General features: G+C 38.9%; 2 protein-coding genes across 3 annotated transcripts in view; one reads left to right on the top strand and one right to left on the bottom strand.

The window, feature by feature from the left end:
- GPATCH2 (G-patch domain containing 2) overlaps positions 1-23,974 on the top strand; it is a 473,250-nt gene that overhangs the window by 29,461 nt on the left and 419,815 nt on the right. The gene's annotated exons all lie outside the window — the stretch shown is intronic.
- SPATA17 (spermatogenesis associated 17) overlaps positions 11,717-23,974 on the bottom strand; it is a 238,168-nt gene continuing 225,910 nt past the window's right edge. The window contains exons 10-11 of the mRNA XM_055583760.1: positions 15,313-15,395; positions 11,717-12,012 (exon numbers count right to left, since the gene is read on the bottom strand). Of these exons, the coding sequence (XP_055439735.1) occupies positions 15,315-15,395 (81 nt within the window). The 3' untranslated portion in view covers positions 11,717-12,012; positions 15,313-15,314. The remainder of the gene's footprint in view (positions 12,013-15,312; positions 15,396-23,974) is intronic.

Below are 23,974 nucleotides of genomic sequence, written 5' to 3'. Positions count from 1 at the left end.
CGTGGGTCACAAAGAGTCAGACACAACTTAGCAAAACGAACAAAAACATGGAATAACAGTAGCATGTTTGTAAACATCATGCCTTTGAAGTCATCTTCCCATTCATTCATTCTTGTATGCATTCATTCCTGATTCATTTGTTTTTTAAAATAGATATATATATATATATATTTAATATTTTATATATTTACATAAGGAACCCTGTCGTGGTCCACTGTTTTCAAATGTTCTCTTAAGACGATGTAAAAAAAAAAAAAATGTAACTGAGCTTGAGTTACTAAAAATGGTATTTAAATAATGACTTGACTTGGAATGACTCGGATGAAACCAGCCTGTAGCTTTGGATATTTCCGTTCTGCTCTGGGTTGGTTTTACAGTTTGTACCATGGGGACAGCATATATTTTTTTTCCTAATTCTTCTAGTGAATCACCTCTCTAAGCTCCTTGTCACACTAAGCATATCATTAGATTTGCTTTTTAAAGTGAATTTTGGATAACGAAACACCAGTGGACTTAAGAGAAGTTTGAGTCTGCTCCATTTTTTCTGTACCCAAGTAAAAAAAATATTCCTGAGACTTAATATATCATCTATGAGTTCTGCTGGATTTATCTGCTGGCAGTTTTAGATGTCTGAGAATAAATGCAAAACCACAAGCAAGCAATGGTCATTTGGCCAGCCACCTGAGAATATATTCCTGATTCAGTTTTGTGACTCAAAGAATTGGGGATATAAATCCGCTCCTTATTTTCAGAATGAACTCACTGCTTCAGTCCTTCCACTTTGTTGCCTTTAATTAGCGTTTCTAATCAATCATCTCTGTGTATTGTTCCACGTCCAGAAGTCCATATTAATAACACGTCTGCTTACTTTATAAGAATTTGGTGAGAAGTTTAATTTCAGGATGTGACTCCATCTGGCCTTGCCAACTGTAGAACTACAGAGGGATGAGTTGGTAGTAAAGGGAACACCATCTGTTTCTGAGAATTTAGTTGATCTCTGGCATGATGAACAGGAACTCAACTGCAAGACTGAAGAGCCAAGATGGAAAACAGAAAAGTGAAGAGTTTATTGGGTCTTCTGTGTTATTAGGAGCATAATTTTCACAAGATGGATCAACATCATAACCAATGAGCAAAAGGTTTACATTATTCTGCAAGTCACTTGGAAGAAATCACATTCCATATATTAATATTTGTCTTTTCTGTCCTCCTCTTTGCTAACAACCAGTTGTTAAAAGGAACTATATACTTTATACACACACACACACATATATATATTTCTTTAAAGTAATAACCTGTTGATCCATTGAATCAATTGGGCACGTACAATGCAACTTGAATCAAAAGTTTAGCTAGTTAGCTCAGTCTATCGTGGTGCTATGTTAATAATCCCAAAGTCCTAAACCTTACTTTTTACAATCATAGGAAGGGATTTCATTTCATAACCAGAACTCCATTTTTATCCTTAGCTAAGGAGCTCAGAGATGCCATGAAATAGAGATGATGCAACCATCACATTTAGTCAAGAGGACTTCTAAGTTCATGTCCTCGTTATGACGACCTAGCTGAATTATGGACTTCCCTGGTAGCTCAACTGGTAAAGAATCTGCCTGCAATGCAGGAGACCTGGGTTCGATCACTGGGTTGGGAAGATGTCCTGGAGGAGGGCATGGCAACCCACTCCAGTATTCTTGCCTGGAGAATCCCCATGGACAGAGGAGCCTGGTGGGCTGCATGCAGTCCATGGAATCACAGAGTTGGACATGACTGAGCAACTAAGCACAGCACAGCACAGCTGAATTATAACCATGAACAGAAGCACATTACAAAAATCAGTTAGAATGGTTTGGTTACTGGATGAAACTGGAAGCAATTGAAAGCACCAGTGATAAAGAAAATCAATTCAAATAAGCTTTTTCTCTCTAACCATCTGACATCATCTTCAGGGATAGTGTTTGAAGGTGATGATAAAGGCCTCTTTGAATGCTCTTTCCTTAGGCCTCTGTGACAGTCTACATTATTCCACTTTTTTTCCTTTACATTCTCTTCTATCCTCTATTCCTAGGCTTCCTTTTTAACTACTTTGGTGAACTAATTCCCTGTCAGTAATTCAGACTTAATCTATATCCTGATTGATGCCTAAATCTGTAGTTTTGGTCCTGACTTTTCACCAGAACCACCACTTCATAACTTCACATTCTATCAGACATTTTCACTGAAATATCATATACTCACTTCAAAGTAAATTTATGACAGACTTAATAATCTTCCCTCCTAAACCAGGCCCTTTAGCAAGATTTACATGGTACCAACACTCTTTGAGTCAACTGGACTCTTTATCAAGAATTCTTACCCATTTTGCCACCAAGGCCTTCTTTCAGGCCAACTATCTCCCTGGAGTTTCCACCCGCCCCGACCGACTGGAAGATTTACTTATGTAATAGTTCTTCCATTCTTATTAAGCAAAGGCATTTGGGCCATCATTCTAACTAACAAACTCTTGTTATAGTGATTTCTAGCCATAAGCAGAGATACTTGATGTTTCTTTGGTCTGTTCTACCAGCAAGCATATATGGAATATACAGGCCAAGTGGGGAGAAATTGAGCGCTTTGTTATTGTTTGAAGGCAACCTGAGTATTTTAAAAAATAAAACCTAACAAGTTTAACACAGATTTATCACAGATAGGCCCTCTATTTTCACACCCTAACTTCTTCCCAGAAACTTGCACCCAGAGAAAGAGCCACAAACTTGTATTGATAATTATCCATCCATAAATTGCAAAGGCTTCCTGGTGCTGACAGATGGAGAAATATGTAGTCTGGGTGGCCTCTCTGAAGTTTGGCAGTAGATGAGCATGATCTCATGCAACAAAGAGAGAACATTCTCCAGTTCTCTTGGCAGAAGGTGACGATGAGTGTAAAAGGAGATTAAGCTTCTAAGCAATATCTTCTTCTAAAAACCTTCTTTCAGTATTTCATAAAGAAATAGCTCTCCTAAATGAAACCTGCTGTGAACAGAAAGCATATATAGCTGTCAAGGGAGGATATTCTGGACTGTGGGTGTTTGACACAAGCTGTGAAATATATGGACTTGAGTAAAAATGAATAGAAACTAATTAATCCTTTCTTAAACCAAGCCAAACAAAAGTTCTGACATAATGTTTACAGATACCACTCAGTCATTCACTTTTACTGCCTTCTTCTCTCAATAATCTAGCACCGAGATTCTTGCCAAACGTGGGTATTTTGCTTCCAATGATCTGCTCAGAAACAGTTATTTTTAATGGAATCTGCATCATCAAGGGCATGGTTGACATCCTGTGTAATTCCTTAATTTAATTCGAAGGAAACACTGACATCAACCTTGGACCAGTACCCAAACTAGAGCGTGTTCAAATTAATAAAGAGCTTTAATCCACTCTCCACCTTCATCTTCACTGAATTTTATCATATTGAAACCAAGATCCCAACAATAACAAATAGGGTTAAATTCATGGTTCAATTCACATTCCAAAGGCGTCCCAGGTTATTCAGTGGTAAAGATTCTGCCTGCCAATGCAGGAGACACGAGTTCAATCCCTGGGTTAAGAAGATCCCCTGGAGGAGGAAATGGCAACCCACTCCAGTATTCTCGCTGGGATAACCCCATGGACAGAGGAGCCTGGGATCTCCTCAGTCCAGGGGTTCGCAAAGAGTTGGGCACAGTAGAAGCAACTCAGCACAGCACATAGCACACAGCACATTCCAATTCAAATGGAACAGTGGCTGCATGGGGAGCCCTGTGGAGAAGGATTCTGAACTCTGGTCAGTAGAAATGAAGATTGTGATTAGCGACGTCTGCCATGGAGAGGGAATAGTAAAGACAAACTGAGGATGAAGTTCTGGAACCTACGGACATTTAAGGAGAAAAGAAATCTCAGGTGAGTCATGGTATCTTTTCCAAACGCCTGAAGGACAGCATATGAACAAGAAACTCAATTCATTCTAAAGCACTGAATTAGTAGCAATACATGAAGTCTTAGTCTTCAGATAACAAAGAAATCTTACATAATTTAAAAAGCCTCGAATGGAACATACTCTCCTGAGAGGCAGAGTTATTCTCAAGACTTTGGAATACTCAAGCAGGGATATGTATATCTTATAAACAATCCCAGCAGGTGTGAGAAGTTTTCCTAAGAAGATTTCCTAAAAAAATCAATAATTTTTTAGGAAATTTACCACAGGCCATCAAACCTCAAGCAATGAAAAAAATCACCTTCAAGAGCAGGGTTACTTGTATTGAACTAAAAATAAATAAAAATATCTAACAATTTCAGGTAAATATGTTTAGTTCTTCCACTGAAATTTCATTCCAATTTGAGGCAATGTCTGCACCCTGTCATAGTATTTTAAAATATTTTTTTAATTAAAAAAATACATTGAAACTGGACATCTTTTAAAATCTCACAATTCAAGATTCTGGTACTTCCCTCATGGTCCAGTGGTTAACACTTCACCTTCTAATATAGGGGTTGTGGGCTCAATCTCTTGTCAAGGAGCTAGGATGCCACATACCTCAAAGCCAAACAACAGCAACAAAAAACAGAATATAAAACAGAAGCAATATTGTAACAAATTCAATAAAGACTTTTAAAATGGTCCACATTAAAAAAAAAATCTTTAAAAAAAGATTCTAATGTGTAAATGTGGATATACCTGAATTAACAGTCCTTGCCAAAAATGCAACTTATCAAAGGCCCTGGTACCATAGATTTGAAACCAATTGGTTGCCCTGGAAGGTTAACTATATGATCAGTTAATGTCCCATCAGCAATCAGGGTCTTTGCCACAGAGTGAAGGAGATGGGGAGAAAATCACACAAGACAGAGATGAAAGCTGTGTAGTCAGAAGAAAAAACCCTTCTTGATTATGCTGTGGACTTTCTGAAGTCTTTAATTCTCCCTCTAGCCCATCTTCAAACTGGCGTGTGGGACGTACTGTAGATGGATGGTGATGCTCATCAGGAGAAGCACGCACATATATCTTGTGGGTTGATTTTTTTATTTGCCAGCTCAAGAGGAGCAGGGAGATTTATTTGGAAGGATGGTAATGAAGGTGGGAAGGCACTAGTTAGACTGCAGTTTCTGTTCCCAATATGTTATTCTCACTTTTTTTCCTCTTCTTGGTGCTGAGTTGGTCTCTTTATTTCTGCTTATTTTTCTTTAAAGGGAGGATATTCTGGTACAATAAGCCAGTGACTTGAGAGAGAATGGCAGTAAAGATGTGGGACCATAGAATTCCCATGTGTAATTTTTGTCAAGATACTTCAAGTGTTTTAATTGCATTCTACATTTTTATTCTACACACATGTACTTACACATAATTAGGGACTGTTTGAAATGATTGTTTTCTTTATTCCCAAAATGAGATTTCATGTTCCTTTTCTTGCTGTCTTGCTTTTGCCCTGCCTTATAAAATGAAGTCACTCACTGCAATGAAAAAACAAAACAAAAACACAACACTTGCTTCCTTCATAACAGTAGGCACAAGGAAATGGGCTTGTTTTGCTGAACCTTAAAAAGTACAGCAAAAGAGATCACCATGACCACCTTGATCTGCGCGTAAGAATGGAACTGTTCACTAAAAGGAAGGAGAAGATTGATATATGCTCTGGGTTCCAGGATGCTGTTTCCTGCGAAAGAAACAAACGCATGGTCTCTGGAGGACTGTTAGCAACCACCACCAGGGGTGCCGTTCCAAAATAACAGCGAAGAGCCTGAGCTGATGACCTGTACTAGGCCTCAGTCCAATCCCAATTTTGCTATTTTCCATATGACATTTGTTTAGTTACCTGTTCTGGCTTAATTTCATCTGAATATGGGGATAACAAATCCTACCCTTATGGCTTTGGAAATATTAATTAGAATAATTTGAACATTTGGACTACACCATGCAAATGATGCTTAATTATTAAACATCACTGATTTTCAATGTAAATATTGAGTCAAACAGCCAGATAGATAAGTACATTCAAACACATCTTGAATACCTGAAATCAACTGTAGATGGTTGAAATTTAGTAAAATAAATGTTTTATTATATAGGTGATTGTTATTTACTTTCTCATTTACCCTTAAGGTTTACATCTCTCTGTCAAGGCTTGTCTCTTATTTTTCTTATTTTTGCAGTTGAATATTATCAAAATATAGGATCGGGGATTTTTGAATGTAAAATGCTCTATTTCTTATGTGTGTTTGTAGCTTGAGTAATGAAAGCTAAAATGAAAATGCAATTACATATGGGTTTTCACTTTACAAGATTACCCTGAACATTTTGTATATGTATGAAATTTAAGTCTTAATAATGTGGCACAAGAAGTCCCATGTCAAAAGACAGGTATGTACCAAATTGTTTTTGAACTTGTGAATGCACCTACCCCTGAAAATAACTCTACATTATTTATTGTGGTTAGATGTCCAGGGCTAGTCCAAAAAATCCAATCCAACACACATCCCAATTTCTCTAAAATGGGAACAAAATTTTAGAAACAAGTTTCATAGTGTTTCTATGAGGAAAAAAAAAAATGAGATTGGAGACTCAACGTTGTGTAACAGAAATAGAAATAGATCTTCCAGCTGCTCCACTCCCATTTTCATTCTAAGCAACTGGTGGTGACTGCTGAGCCTTTCGCAGGGTGAGAGCAGGAGAAGATTTAAGATGGGAAGTCAGTTAGAGGGAGAGGAGAAAGGGATGACAGGAAAATATGGGCATGGAAAGCAGTAGCTGTGTGTCCTTGTTTCAAGCTGCCACCCTTTTTTCTTTTCAGTTATCCTCAGGGAGTACTCTGGCAATAAACATAACAATGATTATTTATTGAGACACTTGCTGAATTAGAGGCATAGTCTTCAGTGATTTTAACATGTAATCAGTCCTCTTAATAACCCTGAGAGGAAAGTCTTATTCTTCTAGTTCTTATAGATGAGAAAACTGAGGTTTAGAGAGGTTAAGAAACAACGCCAAGATCATGCAGAGCTGAGAGACAGAGCCAACCTGCAACAGCCATTAGAGTTGCCCAAACTGCCAACAAAGGGAAGAACCCAGGTCCAGTTGCACTTTGTACGATTTTCACAGTGTTTTGACAACTGAAATCTTTGTCAACACCTAGAGTAGAGAATTTTCTTGGAAACATGTCCAGCTTCTCTTGTCTCATGGGTGGGGCAGGGAAGTACCTGCCATCTTCAGAGAGAATGGTGCTCTCCAGGGCTTTGGTTTGTCTGCCTCCCACCCCCTTCCACTCTTATAGGGGTTCCCTTGTACGGAACAAGTTAGTTTTCTCTTGCTGCTTTAAAGACTCTTTGTTTTTAACGTCTCATTATAAATGTGTCTTGTTGTAGATCTCTTTGGGCTCATCTTATTTGAACTCCCTGGGCTTCCTGGATCTTCTTCCAGAAAGGTCAGGGAAGTTTTCAGCCATTATTTATTCAAATAAGTTTTCTGCCTCTTTCTGTCTCTCTTCTCCTTCTGAGACGCCTATAATGTGAAAGTTGTTCCACTTCATATTGTCCCATAGGTCCCTTAGGTTATCTTCACTTATAAAATTATTTTTTTTATTTTTTCTACTTTGTTTGTTTAGTTCCATTGCACTGACTTCCAGGTCACTCATTCTTTTTCTGCTTCCTCTGGGCTGCTGTTGAATTCCTCTAGTATTTTTCAGTTCAGCTATTATATTCTTTAGTTTTGTGACTTTCATGTGATATTTGTTAGCCTTTCTATCCCTTTGTTGAAGTTCCCTCCAAGTTCATTCACTCTTTCCCTGAGATTGGTCAGCATCTTTACAACCAGAATTTTGGACTCTTTATCAAGTAGATAATATCTCCATTTCATTAAGGCTTTTCCCCCTCCTAGGTTTTATCTTGTTCATTTGTTTTTCATTGCATATATTCATTGCTTATGAAACATATAGTGACTCCAGATGCTCTTTAAAAAAAGATTTACTTTGGCTTCTGGACAACGGTTAATGGAAGTGCCAATCGCCTTAATCTACAGTGTGATAAAGTTGAAGATAGGTTTCCATCTTTGGGATGATGTTACGGACTGAATGTGACTTCTACCCCCTCCAATTCATATGCTGAAGCCCTATCCTTAACGTGAATGCATTTAAAGAAAGAAACTTTAAGCAGGTAATCAAGTTTAAATGAGGTCTTAAAGATGCAGCCCTAAACCAATAAGGACTGGTGTTCTTATTGGAAGAGGAAGAGATTTGGTGTGTGCATGTACAGACGGGAAAGGCCATGCAAAGATACAGTAAGAGAGCAGTCTGCAAGCCAGGAAGAGATGCCTACCAGAAATAAACCATGCTGACACTTTTATCTTGAACTTCCTGCCTCCAGTACTATGAGAAGTTACATTTCTGTTGTTGAAGCCAGGCAGTCTGTGCTATTCTGTTATGGCTACCTGAGCAAACTAATACAGGTGATGATGTATTTTTTGTCTGCTCTAAGACTAGGATAGAACTTCATCCCATTCTGAATGTTCTCAAGGTATATGCCTTTGAACATCCACAGTGCTCTTGATGTGTTAATGGTCAATATTCATACAAAGTTCATTTTGGTGAATAAGATGGGTGATGGAATTATCACCAGTTTTAATCAAACACTAGGTCTTGCTAATTTCCTTGAGTAGCTCATATAGGGAATGTAGGAAAGAAAGTATATATAAGTTGATGAATTGATAGTTAAATAGCTTTTCAGAAGAAACAGACTGCTTCCCCCAGTTATATTCTTTAATAAGATGCCATATCTCATTCTTCTTTCTCTTCAATGTGAAGTCATATTTGGTTCATCTGGATACCTCCATAGTTATCAGATATGTATGTATGAGGTAGGCAGGGGTGTGGGATGATGAAAAATGAATATATTACACAGATTGGCTACAGAGCACTTAAATCATTCAAGAGTTTGGGTATCAGTGAGACAGATAAAACTGACATTCTGAATCATGAAATACTTTGCAGTTCTCAAGAATGTCAACAGCAGGAATTCTTTTTCTTGGGTGTAGTGTTATAATGCGCGCGCGAGAGAGAGGATAGAGAGGAAGGTAATTCACTACATGTGAAACTTGCAGACTGGAGCAGGCAATTCACAATTTTTTATTACCCACAGTTTTGCTTCTGAGTTTCCAGGACAGGTAACTTTGGAGCACTAAGGCTATGCAATAGCTCATAATCTAATGCTTAAAGTTATTTTAAAAGAATGGATTCCCTGAATATTGTGAGTACAAGTAGCACAATTGTAGTAAGATTCCAGTCTCTTAAGATTATTATTAGAAAAGAACAGGAATTATTGATTCCATTACAATAAAGTAATAAATCCTATAAAAAAGAAAAAAAAATAATCGGGGTAGAGTGAAACTAGGCTTAGTAAAGTTAGAAACCATCACAGCAAGAGGCCAAGTTATATACTCCCCACTTACCAATAACACCCTGTTTTTTTCTTTCATCAGTCGCTTCTAGAGTAAATGAAATTTGATAGTTGAATCATCCATTTTGTTATCTGGTACAAATTCAATGCAGGCTTCCCAGGTGGCGCTAGTGGTAAAGAACCTCCCTGCCCGTGCAGGACACATTAGAGACGTGACCCTGGGTCAGGAAGCTCCCCTGGAGGAGGGCACAGCAACCCACGCCAGTATTCTTGCCTGGGGAATCCCATGGACAGAGGAACCTGACAGGCTACAGTCAATGGGGCCGCGAACAGTCAGACACGATGAAGCAACTTAGTATACATGCACGCACAGACTCAATGCATAAAGTTTCGAAGGACTCTGATCTGTTCTGAATCTAGCTACTTCTACTCAACTTCTTACACTTCACAGCATAAAATAATTCATAACATCCAATAACATATTTTTCTATTCTACTTCTATTCCCCTACCCCCAAATGTAGCAAATCTCTCCTTGCAATAAATGTCTTATTTTTAAAAGTTTGTTATTATTACTTATTTGAGTTTTCTACAAACCTGCACTTATTATCGGAGAAGGCAATGGCACCCCACTCCAGTACTCTTGCCTGGAAAATCCCAAGGACGGATGAGCCTGGTAGGCTGCAGTCCATGGGGTCGCTAAGAGTCGGGCATCACTGAGTGACTTCACTTACACTTTTCACTTTCATGCATTGGAGAAGGAAATGGCAACCCACTCCAGTGATCTTGCCTGGAGAATCCCAGGGATGGTGGACCCTGGTGGACTGCCATCTATGGGGTTGCACAGAGTCGGACACGACTGAGGCGACTTAGGAGCAGCAGCAGCACTTATTATAATTCCCAACATATTTACCAAATTTGGCTCTAAATGAATGGTAACTGTTTTTTAAAAGAAAAGGATTGACAATGTTTTTTTTTTTTTTTAAATGAATCTTTTTCAGATGTTGCTGTTGTTTGGTTGCTAAGTCATGCCTGACTCTTTGCAGCCCTATGGACTACAGCATGCCAGGTTTCCCTGTCCTTCATTATCCCCCAGAGTTGTTCAGATTCGTGTCCATTGAGTCACTGATGCTACCTAACCATGTCATCCTCTGCCACTTCCTTCTTTTGCCTTCAATCTTTCCCAGCATCAAGGTCTTTCCCAGTGAGTCAGTTCTTCACATCAGGTGGCCAAAGTACTGGAGCTTCAGCTTCAGCATGAATCCTTCCAATGAATATTCAGGACTGATTTCCTTTAGGATGGGCTGGTTTGCTCTTCTTGGTGTCCAAGGGACTCTCAAGAGTCATCTCCAGCACAATCTGAAAGCATCAATTCCTTGGCACTCAGCCTTCTTTACATCCAAACCTCACATCCATACACGACTACTGGAAAAACCATAGCTTTGACTATATGGACCTTTGTTGGCAAAGTGATGTCTTTGCTTCTTAATCCTCTTCATATAAAACTTCACAAATTATAAGCTCTTACACAATACCTCATAAAACCAAACAGTTTAAAAATTTCTAGCTTAGACTACCATAATGAGAAGGGCAACGTTACAGACTGAATCATAAGACTTGTCATGTAACTTTGAAGTAGGCTATGTTCAGACTTGTTCTAATTCTAGCAATTGTCTTACAAGTTCATGCTAAGGTCAGAATTAACAAATATTGGCCCAGGATCTCCAAAATACCTAGCAGATTGTTAATTGTTATTAAAGATTCAAAGGGCTAGGAGGAATACTTTAAAATTTCATAATCGAATGAGTCAGATACTTGTTTTTCAATCAGAAGTCACTTACTAAGTGAAGACAATGAGCTGGATAGACGCTCACAAGCAGATGCTCCCTGTTCAGCAAAGAACTGCAGATGTCTTTTGTATCTGAGGGTGTCTACATGTCTGCTCCATGCTCACTGGTCTATGTCTATGTGTCTCAAGTTCAACATCCCAGGAGGGTTCTAAGTGGGCTGACAAATCACTGTTTCCCTCAGAGCACAGCCTTCATACCAAACTACTTTAAACCACTCATTCTTCAAACCATTTATCACTCACTCTTCATGCTAGCTGCCCTTTTTCTTGGGCTCCCAACACTGGCTCACCACTTGTGCCTAGGGCAACGGTGTCAGGCCATTTCAGTGGAACCATTTATGGTACTTTTGGTCACCAGGGGTTATGGTTGTGACAGACATTCTCAGAGGTAAAAGACCCACTACACTATATATATATATATATATTTTTTTTTTTTCTCACTGGAGTTAATTCATGAGTAGTCAGCTGTAAAATATTACATTTATTCAATCATCATAATTGTGGTTTAAGTGTATTTTCTGTAGGATCCTCATTTGTATTTTCCTTTTAGACTTGGAGAGTTTTGAACGAACCAGAGATGGTTCCAATTAAGGGGAGGGGAGAGAACAGAGAGAGAGAGAGAGAATGGGAAACACTTCAGAGGCTGAGAGATTTGAGTCAAGGTTATTCAGGTGCCATCAAAGTAGAATCCAGGATTCCATGCAGTGGGGTCTTCTATTCAACACACTTCACACCATAATCTCATTTTTACATTTTGTCTTGTTGTCTAAAATCAAAACAGCAAAATTGAAAGAATAAAAATAACAGGAGTTCTCAAATTCTCTATTTAAATATTCCTCACTTAGACTTGGAGAAGGCAATGGCACCCCACTCCAGTACTCTTGCCTGGAAAATCCCATGGATGGAGAAGCCTGGTAGGCTGCAGTCCATGGGGTCGCTAAGAGTTGGGTAGCTTCTATAGCTGATTCTTACTCTCCCCTCATGTATCATCCTTTTTCCTTACACAGCTGCTGAGACCTTATTTCCTTTGGGGGAAAAAAAAATGGGATTTCACCCTTTTCCCAATTCAGGTACTAACTAAACTTCTTTTTCTTAGTGATTTGAGTCAAGCCCACGCCAAATTCTTATGAAAAGAGGAACCAAGTACACTGCTTTTCACACTAACAAATAATTCCATTAAAATGCATCTCATATGGCCTCACAATTGCACTTTTTAGCAGAATGATAGCCTGGGCCAAAGCCCATCACAAAAAAAGACATGAGAAAAGTGAAAATCTCATCATGCCAGAAAACTCACACTGATGTTGGACTAACCAATGAGTTCATCTTATGCTGCTAATTTTTCTCCATTCTAGCCTTTAAAGAGACGCTTCCACCTGGAAAGATGAATGGAGCTTAAAAGATGGTGGAGTGAGCTGATGGGATACAGCACCTTCTGATTTAGACAAAGGTGCCTTTTGGAAACTATCAAAGTTTCCAAAAGTAAGTGGTTACACAGAAAAATTAAAGAAATTAAATGGAATCATGCTAATCAGGGAGTAGATTTTAAAATATACATGTAATATATGTGTGCTTAAAATCTAACCTCACGCTGAGCAATTTCAGAGGCTGAAGTCTTACTGCATTAATCATAACGGTTAGGTGTTGGCTCTGCTTATCCTAAACTCAGACATGCTAAAAGGAAGGGAGATGAATCTGATAAAGGCATCGGTACTTCTAATCGGACTGATGGGAAAGTGTAATACGGGTGTATGAGATGAGACAATGTTGGGTGAATTGTAGCAAAGTGATGAACTACCTTGAAGCTGAAGCAATCAAATAGACAGCTCTCAAAATTACAAAGGCATCTTTATTCAACACTTCGGGACAAGTATTCCCAACTCAGCCTTCTTTACAAAGAGCAGAAGCACTTTGTTGTATTTGGTGAAATGAAATCTTAATAGAAGAGCATCGGCTAAGGCTGCTACCCATCACTTACCAAAATTAAATGCTAGATATTAATTTCCTTTCTAAGAGGAGGAGATGACATTTTGGTATTATTTTCAATTCACAAAATAGTTAAAAATCCCAGAGAAGAGTGAATGAACAGTTTTTAAAAATGTCTCTCACATGTTTGTGCATTGTGCACTCTTTTTAATTAAAAGGAATGAGAAACATTTGTTGCTCATCCTTGTCCAATAAATAATTTAGCAAGCCATTATTTTGTCTTCAGAAAAAAAAAATAATTGCCTCTAAATTATTATGATTGAGTAGAATAAAGTCAAGATATCTTTGTAATTGGTAGGGAAGAGCAAGTAGTTCCTTCTGGAGTGTTTTGTTTTACAATTTGTTCCTGTCTGACTAGATAAAAATTTCAAAAAATGAGATCATAAAGAAATATCCCCCTAAAAGCTACCCCTAATCTCACTATCAAGAGATAACTACCATTAACAGTTTTGCCTTACACAAATGCATACATACATATGTAATATATAAATAAGCACAGGCAAGTGTGTTTTATATATATACATGTACATTATATATATATGTGTATGTGTACACATACATGCATGCACATATATATATTTAATGAAATCAGACTACACAATTATCTTTGCATCCAGCTTTCTTTTCTTAAAAATATATTGTAGGCATTTTTCAAATTAATAGAGAAAGATCTATGTTAACATATTTAACATTGTCACAGTATTACATTTTATGTGTCTATCATTTAACTTTATACTAGTAAATGCTTCCCTGGTGGCTCAGATGGTAAAGAATTTGCCTGTAATACAGGAGACTTGGGTTTGATCCCTGGGTTGGGAAGATCCCCTGGAAAAAGGAATGGCTACCCACTCCAGTATTCTGGCCTGGAGAATTCCATGGACAGAGGAGCCTGGTAGGCCACAGTCCATGGGGTCACAAAGAGTCGGACATGACTGAGCAACTTCACTCACATACTAGTGAATATTCAAGTTGTTTCCAACCTTGCCACTATGAACAGGATACATCTTTGATTTAAAACCTGAAGTCATACAAATATGAAAAATTTTATTTAGGCTACTTCATGCTGTGAAACATGAATACTAGACAAATACTCCAATGAGTAATGATACTTTATAAACCTTGAAACTGTAATCCCACTTGGCATTATATGTATGTTTTTCTATTAGCTCAGAATATTTCATATTTCCTCTAGTGTATTCCTTTGGAGGAGTCATAGAGTGGTTATTGCTCTCTGCATTTAACTATTGACTTTCTGTTGAAGCATCCAGTTATAAATGGGAGAGAGGAAACACTAACTAAATCTGAGGAACATAGTTGCTTGTATCTATTTTGTGTTCTTTCCAACAGACCACAGCCTTCCCCAGCTGTTCTTGGTGTGGGAGGACCCTGGGGAATTAACTAGCCTGATTCCACATTCCTGTCTCTTTGCTTCAACTGTAGTGCTCTATTCTGTCTTCATCCAATATCTCCCTTAACTTTGGCTGAAAATGTCAGAATACCTCTGATTAGGCTTCCTTCGATTGTAATCACTTCTGTACTCTAAAACACCTTAGATTAATTAAATGCAGTATTCATTAGGAGTTTATTTTGTGATCTTGAATTTTATGTGGTGATCTCTGTTCTCTAGTCTGCAAACTTTGCTCATCAGAGACCCAAGATGCTATTTACTTGGAATTCCCTAAAGGTACCTCGCAATTTAAATAACACATATTGAATATAGTACTTTAAACAATACTGTACCATACAGTAATGATAAATATTTTAGATTGTGGATACCATCAATACTTTCTCATTATATTATGTAAAACTATTTATCTACTGTTTTAATTAATTTAAAGGGGAAGGTACTTCAGGTATTCGTTCTACTTTGAGTTTATTTTGAGGAGATTTGAAATACAAAATCCATGATTTTCAAATGTTGAAAACCATTAGACTAGAATGAAAGAAATATATGGAGCTGTATTTCATAAATTATAGTAGCGTGGTTTTTAAAATGCTTCATAGTTAAGTCAATCTCATTTGATTTTTTATATTATTTACTATACTAGTTTTTGAAGTACCTTTTAGCAAAAATGCATACCTTTACACAATTTGTCCAGCTTTTGAATACATTTTTCCATACTTTGAGAAGAGATCAAATGATGGCAATACAGTTTGGAAATCCTAGGAGGAAAAAAATCAACAATTACCAAATAGGTCTTAACTGATTTACAGTATTTTGTTATAATTTATATTATATTAAATTGCTAGATAGATATCATCTAACTGCACAGCAAACCTCCCATCACATCCACACACACACAAAAAATTAGCAGTTAATTTTTATTAGTTGAAAGCCAGATACGTGAAGCTTTCTTAAGCACATAGTTTTGTTTTGTTTTTTAAGTTTTTAAGACTGCATGGATCACAACAAACTGGAAAATTATTCTTAACAAGATGGGAATACCAGACCACCTTACCTGTCTCCTGTGCAGGTCAAGAAGCAACAGTTAGAACCGAGCACTGAACAACTGACTGGTTCAAAACTGGGAAAGAAGTATGACAAGGCAGTATATTGTCACCCTATTTAACTTATATGCAGAGTACATCAGGTGAAATGCCGGGCTGGAAGCATCACAAGCTGGAATCAAGATTGCCAGGAGAAATATCAACAACCTCAGATATGCAGATGGTATTATAATGGCCGGAAGCAAAGAGGAACTAAAGGGCCTCTTGATGAAGGTGAAAGAGAAGAGTGAAAAAGCTGGCTTAGAACTCAACAGTCATAAAACTAAGATCATGGCATCCAGTGCCATCACCTCATGGCAAAAAGTGGATAAAAAGTGGAAACAGGGACAGATTTTATTTTCTTGGGCTCCAAAATCACTGCATATGGTGACTGCAGCCATGAAAATTAAAAGATGCTAGCTCCTTGGAAGGAAAGCTATGACAAGCCTAGACAGTGCATTAAAAAGCAGAGATATCACTTTGCCAACCAAGATCCATACAGTCAAAGCTATGGTTTTTCTTGTAGTCATGTACAGATGTGAGGAAAAAAATGTGAAAATATTAGTCACTCAGTTGTGTCTGACTCTTTGTGATCCCATGGGCTGTAGCCTGACAGGCTCCTCTGTCCATGGAATTCTCCAGGCAAGAATACTGGAGTGGGTAGCCATTCCCTACTCCAGAGGATCTTTTCAACCCAGGGATCAAACCCAGTCTTCTGCATTGCAGACAGATTCTTTACCATCTGAGCCACCAGGGAAGCCCATGGATGTGAGAACTGGACCATAAAGAAGACCGAGCACTGAAGAATTGATGCTTTCTAACTGTGGTGCTGCAGAAGACTCTTGAGAGTCCCTTGGACAGCCAGGAGATTAAGCCAGTTAATCCTAAAGGAAATCAACCCTGAATATTCATTGGAAGGACTGATGCTGAAGATGAAGTTCCAATATTTTGGCTAGCTGATGCAAAGAGCTGACTTTTTGGAAAAGATCCTAATGCTGGGAAAGATTGAGGGCAGGAGGAGAAGGGAGTGACAGAGGATGAGATGGTTGGACAGCATTACAGACTCAATGGACTAAGTTTGAGCAAACTCTGGGAGATAGTGAAGGACAGGGAAGCCTGGCGTGCTGCAGTCCATCAGGTCACAAAGAGCTGGACATGATTTAGTGACTAAACAACAACAGCCAAATAACAATGTTGTGATAGTTTCACATGCACAGCAAAGTGACTCAGCCACACATATACATGTATCCATTCTCCACCAAATTTCCCTCCCTTTCAGGCTGCCACATAACATTGAGCAGAGTCCCCTGTACAGGAGGACCTTGTTCATTATCCATTTTAGTATAGCAGTGTGTACATGTCCATACCAAACGCCCTAACTATTCCTTCCTGTAACCATAAGTTCATTCTCTAAGCCTGTGAGTCAAATACATAATTTTAAAGAGTTGTAGATGACAGCCTGGAGAAGTTCTGAACAATACAATGGCATGGGCCCCTGTCTGCATAGAGCTCACAGTCTACATGTTTTACCTTGACCTTTAAAATGGTGGATTTAACTCCTTTGGTGACACAATTTCTCTTCTGCATTTCCCCTCAATGAATTGTCTCTAGCAAAACCTCTGTTTACTGAACATGTTACTTCTCAGTCTTTATACTTAGAGATGCCTCCACCTCAACGGCTTTGTCTCTGTATCCTCATGGTTCATTCCTCCCTTTCATCACATCCCTGTTCAAAGAGATCTTTTGTGACTACCTGCACATAAAACAACCCCACGTCCAAGGAGCGGTGGCTGCGTGGGCACAGGAGGGTCTAGAGGAGCTATCCCATGTTGAAGGTCAGGAAGGGTGGTGGTGAGGAGACACCCCTCGTCCAAGGTAAGGAGCAGCGGCTGCGCTTTGCCGGGCAGCCGTGAAGAGATACCCCACGCCCAAGGTAAGAGAAACCTAAGTAAGACGGTAGGTGTTGCAAGAGGGCATTGGAGGGCAGACACACTGAAACCATACTCACAGAAAACTAGTCAATCTAATCACACTAGGACCATAGCCTTGTCTAACTCAATGAAACTAAGCCATGCCCATGGGGCAACCCAAGACGGGCGGGTTATGGTGGAGAGATCTGACAGAATGTGGTCCACTGGAGAAGGGAATGGCAAACCACTTCAGTATTCTTGCCTTGAGAACCCCAAGAACAGTATGAAAAGGCAAAATGATAGGATACTGAAAGAGGAACTCCCCAGGTTAGTAGGTGCCCAATATGCTACTGGAGATCAGTGGAGAAATAACTCCAGAAAGAATGAACGGATGGAGCCAAAGCAAAAAGAATACCCAGCTGTGGATGTGACTGGTGATAGAAGCAAGGTCTGATGCTGTAAAGAGCAATATTACATAGGAACCTGGAATGTCAGGTCCATGAATCAAGGCAAATTGGAAGTAGTCAAACAGGAGATGGCAAGAGTGAATGTCTACATTCTAGGAATCAGTGAACTAAAATGGACTGCAATGGGCGAATGTAATTCAGATGAGCATTATATCTACTACTGCGGGCAGGAATCCCTCAGAAGAAATGGAGTGGCCATCATGGTCAACAAAAGAGTACGAAATGCAGTACTTGGATGCAATCTCAAAAATGACAGAATGATCTCTGTTCGTTTCCAAGGCAAACCATTCAATATCACAGTAATCCAAGTCTATGCCCCAACCAGCAACGCTGAAGAAGCTGAAGTTGAACAGTTCTATGAAGACCTACAAGACCTTTTAGAACTAATACCCAAAAAGCATGTCCTCTTCATTATAGGGGACTGGAATGCAAAAGTAGGAAGTCAAGAAACACCTGGCGTAACAGGCAAATTTGGCCTTGGAATACGGAATGAAGCAGGGCAAAGACTAATAGAGTTTTGCCAAGAAAATGCACTGGTCATAACAAACACCCTCTTCCAACAACACAAGAGAAGACTCTACACATGGACATTACCAGATGGTCAACACCGAAATCAGATTGATTATATTCTTTGCAGCCAAAGATGGAGAAGCTCTATACAGTCAACAAAAACAAGACCAGGAGCTGACTGTGGCTCAGGTCATGAACTCCTTATTGCCAAATTCAGACTGAAATTGAAGAAAGTAGGGAAAACCACTAGACCATTCAGGTTTGACCTAAATCAAATCCCTTATGATTATACAGTGGAAGTGAGAAATAGATTTAAGGGCCTAGATCTGATACATAGAGTGCCTGATGAACTATGGAATGAGGTTCATGACATTGTACAGGAGACAGGGATCAAGACCGTCCCCATGGAAAAGAAATGCACAAAGGCAAAATGGCTGTCTGGGGAGGCCTTACAAATAGCTGTGAAAAGAAGAGAAGCGCAAAGCAAAGGAGAAAAGGAAAGATATAAGCATCTGAATGCAGAGTTCCAAAGAATAGCAAGAAGAGATAAGAAAGCCTTCTTCAGCCATCAATGCAAAGAAATAGAGGAAAACAACAGAATGGGAAAGACTAGAGATCTCTTCAAGAAAATTAGAGATACCAAGGGAACATTTCATGCAAAGATGGGATTGATAAAGGACAGAAATGGTATGGACCTAACAGAAGCAGAAGATATTAAGAAGAGGTGGCAAGAATACACAGAAGAACTGTACAAAAAAGAGCTTCACAACCAAGATAATCACGATGGTGTGATCACTGACCTAGAGCCAGACATCCTGGAATGTGAAGTCAAGTGGGCCTTAGAAAGATCACTACGAACAAAGCTAGTGGAGGTGATGGAATTCCAGTTGAGCTATTTCAAATCCTGAAAGATGATGCTGTGAAAGTGCTGCACTCAATATGCCAGCAAATTTGGAAAACTCAGCAGTGGCCACAGGACTGGAAAAGGTCCATTTTCATTCCAATCCCAAAGAAAGGCAATGCCAAAGAATGCTCAAACTACCACACAATTGCACTCATCTCACACGCTAGTAAAGTAATGCTCAAAATTCTACAAGCCAGGCTGCAGCAATATGTGAACCGTGAACTTCCTGATGTTCAAGCTGGTTTTAGAAAAGGCAGAGGAACCAGAGATCAAATTGCCAACATCCGCTGGATCATGGAAAAAGCAAAAGAGTTCCAGAAAAACATCTAGTTCTGCTTTATTGATTATGCCAAAGCCTTTGACTGTGTGGATCACAATAAACTGTGGAAAATTCTTCAAGAGATGGGAATACCAGACCACCTGACCTGCCTCTTAAGAAACCTATATTCAGGTCAGGAAGCAACAGTTAGAACTGGACATGGAACAACAGACTGGTTCCAAATAGGAAAAGAAGTACGTCAAGGCTGTATATTGTCACCCTGCTTATTTAACTTATATGCAGAGTACATCATAAGAAACGCTGGACTGGAAGAAGCACAAGCTGGAATCAAGATTGCCGGGAGAAATATCAATAATCTCAGATATGCAGATGAGACCACCCTTATGGCAGAAAGTGAAGAGGAACTCAAAAGCCTCTTGATGAAAGTGAAAGTCAAGAGTGAAAAAGTTGGCTTAAAGCTCAACATTCAGAAAACGAAGATCATGGCATCCAGTGCCATCACTTCATGGGAAATAGATGGGGAAACAGTGGAAACAGTGTCAGACTTTATTTTTTGGGGCTCCAGAATCACTGCAGATGGTGACTGCAGCCATGAAATTAAAAGATGCTTACTCCTTGGAAGGAAAGTTATGACCAACCTAGATAGCATATTGAAGAGCAGAGTCATTACTTTGCCAACAAAGGTCCATCTAGTCAAGGCTATGGTTTTTCCAGTGGTCATGTATGGATGTGAGAGTTGGACTGTGAAGAAGGCTGAGTGCCAAAGAATTGATGCTTTTGAACTGTGGTGTTGGAGAAGACTCTTGAGAGTCCCTTGGACTGCAAGGAGATCCAACCAGTCCATTCTGAAGGAGATCAGCCCTCGGTGTTCTTTGGAAGGAATGATGCTAAAGCTGAAACTCCAGTACTTTGGCCACCTCATGTGAAGAGCTGACTCATTGGAAAAGACTCTGATGCTGGGAGGGATTGGGGGTAGGAGGAGAAGGGGACGCCAGAGGATGAGATGGCTGGATGGCATCACCGACTTGATGGTCATGAGTCTGAGTGAACTCCGGAGTTGCTGATGGACAGGGAGGCATGGCATGCTGTGATTCATGGGGTCGCAAAGAGTCGGACATGACTGAGCAACTGAACTGAACTGAACTGCACATAAAACAATACCCCTGAAACTCTCTATTATTTTAAATGGTTCTATTTTCTTCATAAGCTATTACTACTCTTTAATATTGTATGTTTATTTTGTGTCCTGCATGAGATTTTTTTTTTTTTTTTTAATTTTATTTTATTTTTAAACTTTACATAACTGTATTAGATTTGCCAAATATCAAAATGAATCCGCCACAGGTATACATGTGTTCCCCATCCTGAACCCTCCTCCCTCCTCCCTCCCCATTCCATCCCTCTGGGTCGTCCCAGTGCACCAGCCCCAAGCATCCAGTATCGTGCATCGAACCTGGACTGGCAACTCATTTCATACATGATATTTACATGTTTCAATGCCATTCTCCCAAATCTTCCCACCCTCTCCCTCTCCCACAGAGTCCATAAGACTGTTCTATACATCAGTGTCTCTTTTGCTGTCTCGTACACAGGGTTATTGTTACCATCTTTCTAAATTCCATATATATGTGTTAGTATACTGTATTGGTATTTTTCTTTCTGGCTTACTTCACTCTGTATAATAGGCTCCAGTTTCATCCACCTCATTAGAACTGATTCAAATGTATTCTTTTTAATGGCTGAATAATACTCCATTGTGTATATGTACCACAGCTTTCTTATCCATTCATCTGCTGATGGACATCTAGGTTGCTTCCATGTCCTGGCTATTATAAACAGTGCTGCGATGAACATTGGGGTACTCGTGTCTCTTTCCCTTCTGGTTTTCTCAGTGTGTATGCCCAGCAGTGGGATTGCTGGATCATAAGGCAGTTCTATTTCCAGTTTTTTAAGGAATCTCCACACTGTTCTCCATAGTGGCTGCACTAGTTTGCATTCCCACCAACAGTGTAAGAGGGTTCCCTTTTCTCCACACCCTCTCCAGCATTTATTACTTGTAGACTTTTGGATTGCAGCCATTCTGACTGGCGTGAAATGGTACCTCATAGTGGTTTTGATTTGCATTTCTCTGATAATGAGTGATGTTGAGCATCTTTTCATGTGTTTGTTAGCCATCTTTATGTCTTCTTTGGAGAAATGTCTATTTAGTTCTTTGGCCCATTTTTTGATTGGGTCATTTATTTTTCTGGAGTTGAGCTGTAGGAGTTGCTTGTATATTCTCGAGATTAGTTGTTTGTCAGTTGCTTCATTTGCTATTATCTTCTCCCATTCTGAAGGCTGTCTTTTCACCTTGCTAATAGTTTCCTTTGATGTGCAGAAGCTTTTAAGGTTAATTAGGTCCCATTTGTTTATTTTTGCTTTTATTTCCAATATTCTGGGAGGTGGGTCATAGAGGATCCTGCTGTGATGTATGTCAGAGAGTGTTTTGCCTATGTTCTCCTCTAGGAGTTTTATAGTTTCTGGTCTTACGTTTAGATCTTTAATCCATTTTGAGTTTATTTTTGTGTATGGTGTTAGAAAGTGTTCTAGTTTCATTCTTTTACAAGTGGTTGACCAGAGTTCCCAGCACCACTTGTTAAAGAGATTGTCTTTAATCCATTGTATATTCTTGCCTCCTTTGTCGAAGATAAGGTGTCCATATGTGCGTGGATTTATCTCTGGGCTTTCTATTTTGTTCCATTGATCTATATTTCTGTCTTTGTGCCAGTACCATACTGTCTTGATAACTGTGGCTTTGTAGTAGAGCCTGAAGTCAGGTAGGTTGATTCCTCCAGTTCCATTCTTCTTTCTCAAGATCGCTTTGGCTATTCGAGGTTTTTTGTTTTTCCATACAAATTGTGAAATTATTTGTTCTAGCTCTGTGAAGAATGCTGTTGGTAGCTTGATAGGGATTGCATTGAATCTATAGATTGCTTTGGGTAGTATACTCATTTTCACTACATTGATTCTTCCAATCCATGAACATGGTATATTTCTCCATCTGTTAGTGTCCTCTTTGATTTCTTTCACCAGTGTTTTATAGTTTTCTATATATAGGTCTTTAGATTCTTTAGGTAGATATATTCCTAAGTATTTTATTCTTTCCGTTGCAATGGTGAATGGAATTGTTTCCTTAATTTCTCTTTCTGTTTTCTCATTATTAGTGTATAGGAATGCAAGGGATTTCTGTGTGTTGATTTTATATCCTGCAACTTTACTATAGTCATTGATTAGTTCTAGTAATTTTCTGGTGGAGTCTTTAGGGTTTTCTATGTAGAGGATCATGTCATCTGCAAACAGTGAGAGCTTTACTTCTTCTTTTCCAATTTGGATTCCTTTTATTTCTTTTTCTGCTCTGATTGCTGTGGCCAAAACTTCCAAAACTATGTTGAATAGTAATGGTGAAAGTGGGCACCCTTGTCTTGTTCCTGACGTTAGAGGAAATGCTTTCAATTTTTCACCATTGAGGATAATGTTTGCTGTGGGTTTGTCATATATAGCTTTGATTATGTTGAGGTAGGTTCCTTCTATTCCTGCTTTCTGGAGAGTTTTGATCATAAATGGATGTTGAATTTTGTCAAAGGCTTTCTCTGCATCTATTGAGATAATCATATGGTTTTTATTTTTCAATTTGTTAATGTGGTGTATTACATTGATTGATTTGCGGATATTGAAGAATCCTTGCATCCCTGGGATAAAGCCCACTTGGTCATGGTGTATGATCTTTTTAATGTGTTGTTGGATTCTGATTGCTAGAATTTTGTTAAGGATTTTTGCATCTATGTTCATCAGTGATATTGGCCTGTAGTTTTCTTTTTTTGTGGGATCTTTGTCAGGTTTTGGTATTAGGGTGATGGTGGCCTCATAGAATGAGTTTGGAAGTTTACCATCCTCTGCAATTTTCTGGAAGAGTTTGAGCAGGATAGGTGTTAGCTCTTCTCTAAATTTTTGGTAGAATTCAGCTGTGAAGCAGTCTGGACCTGGGCTTTTGTTTGCTGGAAGATTTTTGATTACAGTTTCAATTTCCGTGCTTGTGATGGGTCTGTTAAGATTTTCTATTTCTTCCTGATTGAGTTTTGGAAAATTGTACTTTTCTAAGAATTTGTCCATTTCTTCCACGTTGTCCATTTTATTGGCATATAATT

Source organism: Bubalus kerabau, chromosome 5 (assembly GCF_029407905.1).
Source record: "Bubalus kerabau isolate K-KA32 ecotype Philippines breed swamp buffalo chromosome 5, PCC_UOA_SB_1v2, whole genome shotgun sequence".
Lineage (NCBI taxonomy): Eukaryota > Metazoa > Chordata > Mammalia > Artiodactyla > Bovidae > Bubalus > Bubalus kerabau.
This window is presented reverse-complemented; position numbering and strand designations above follow the sequence as displayed.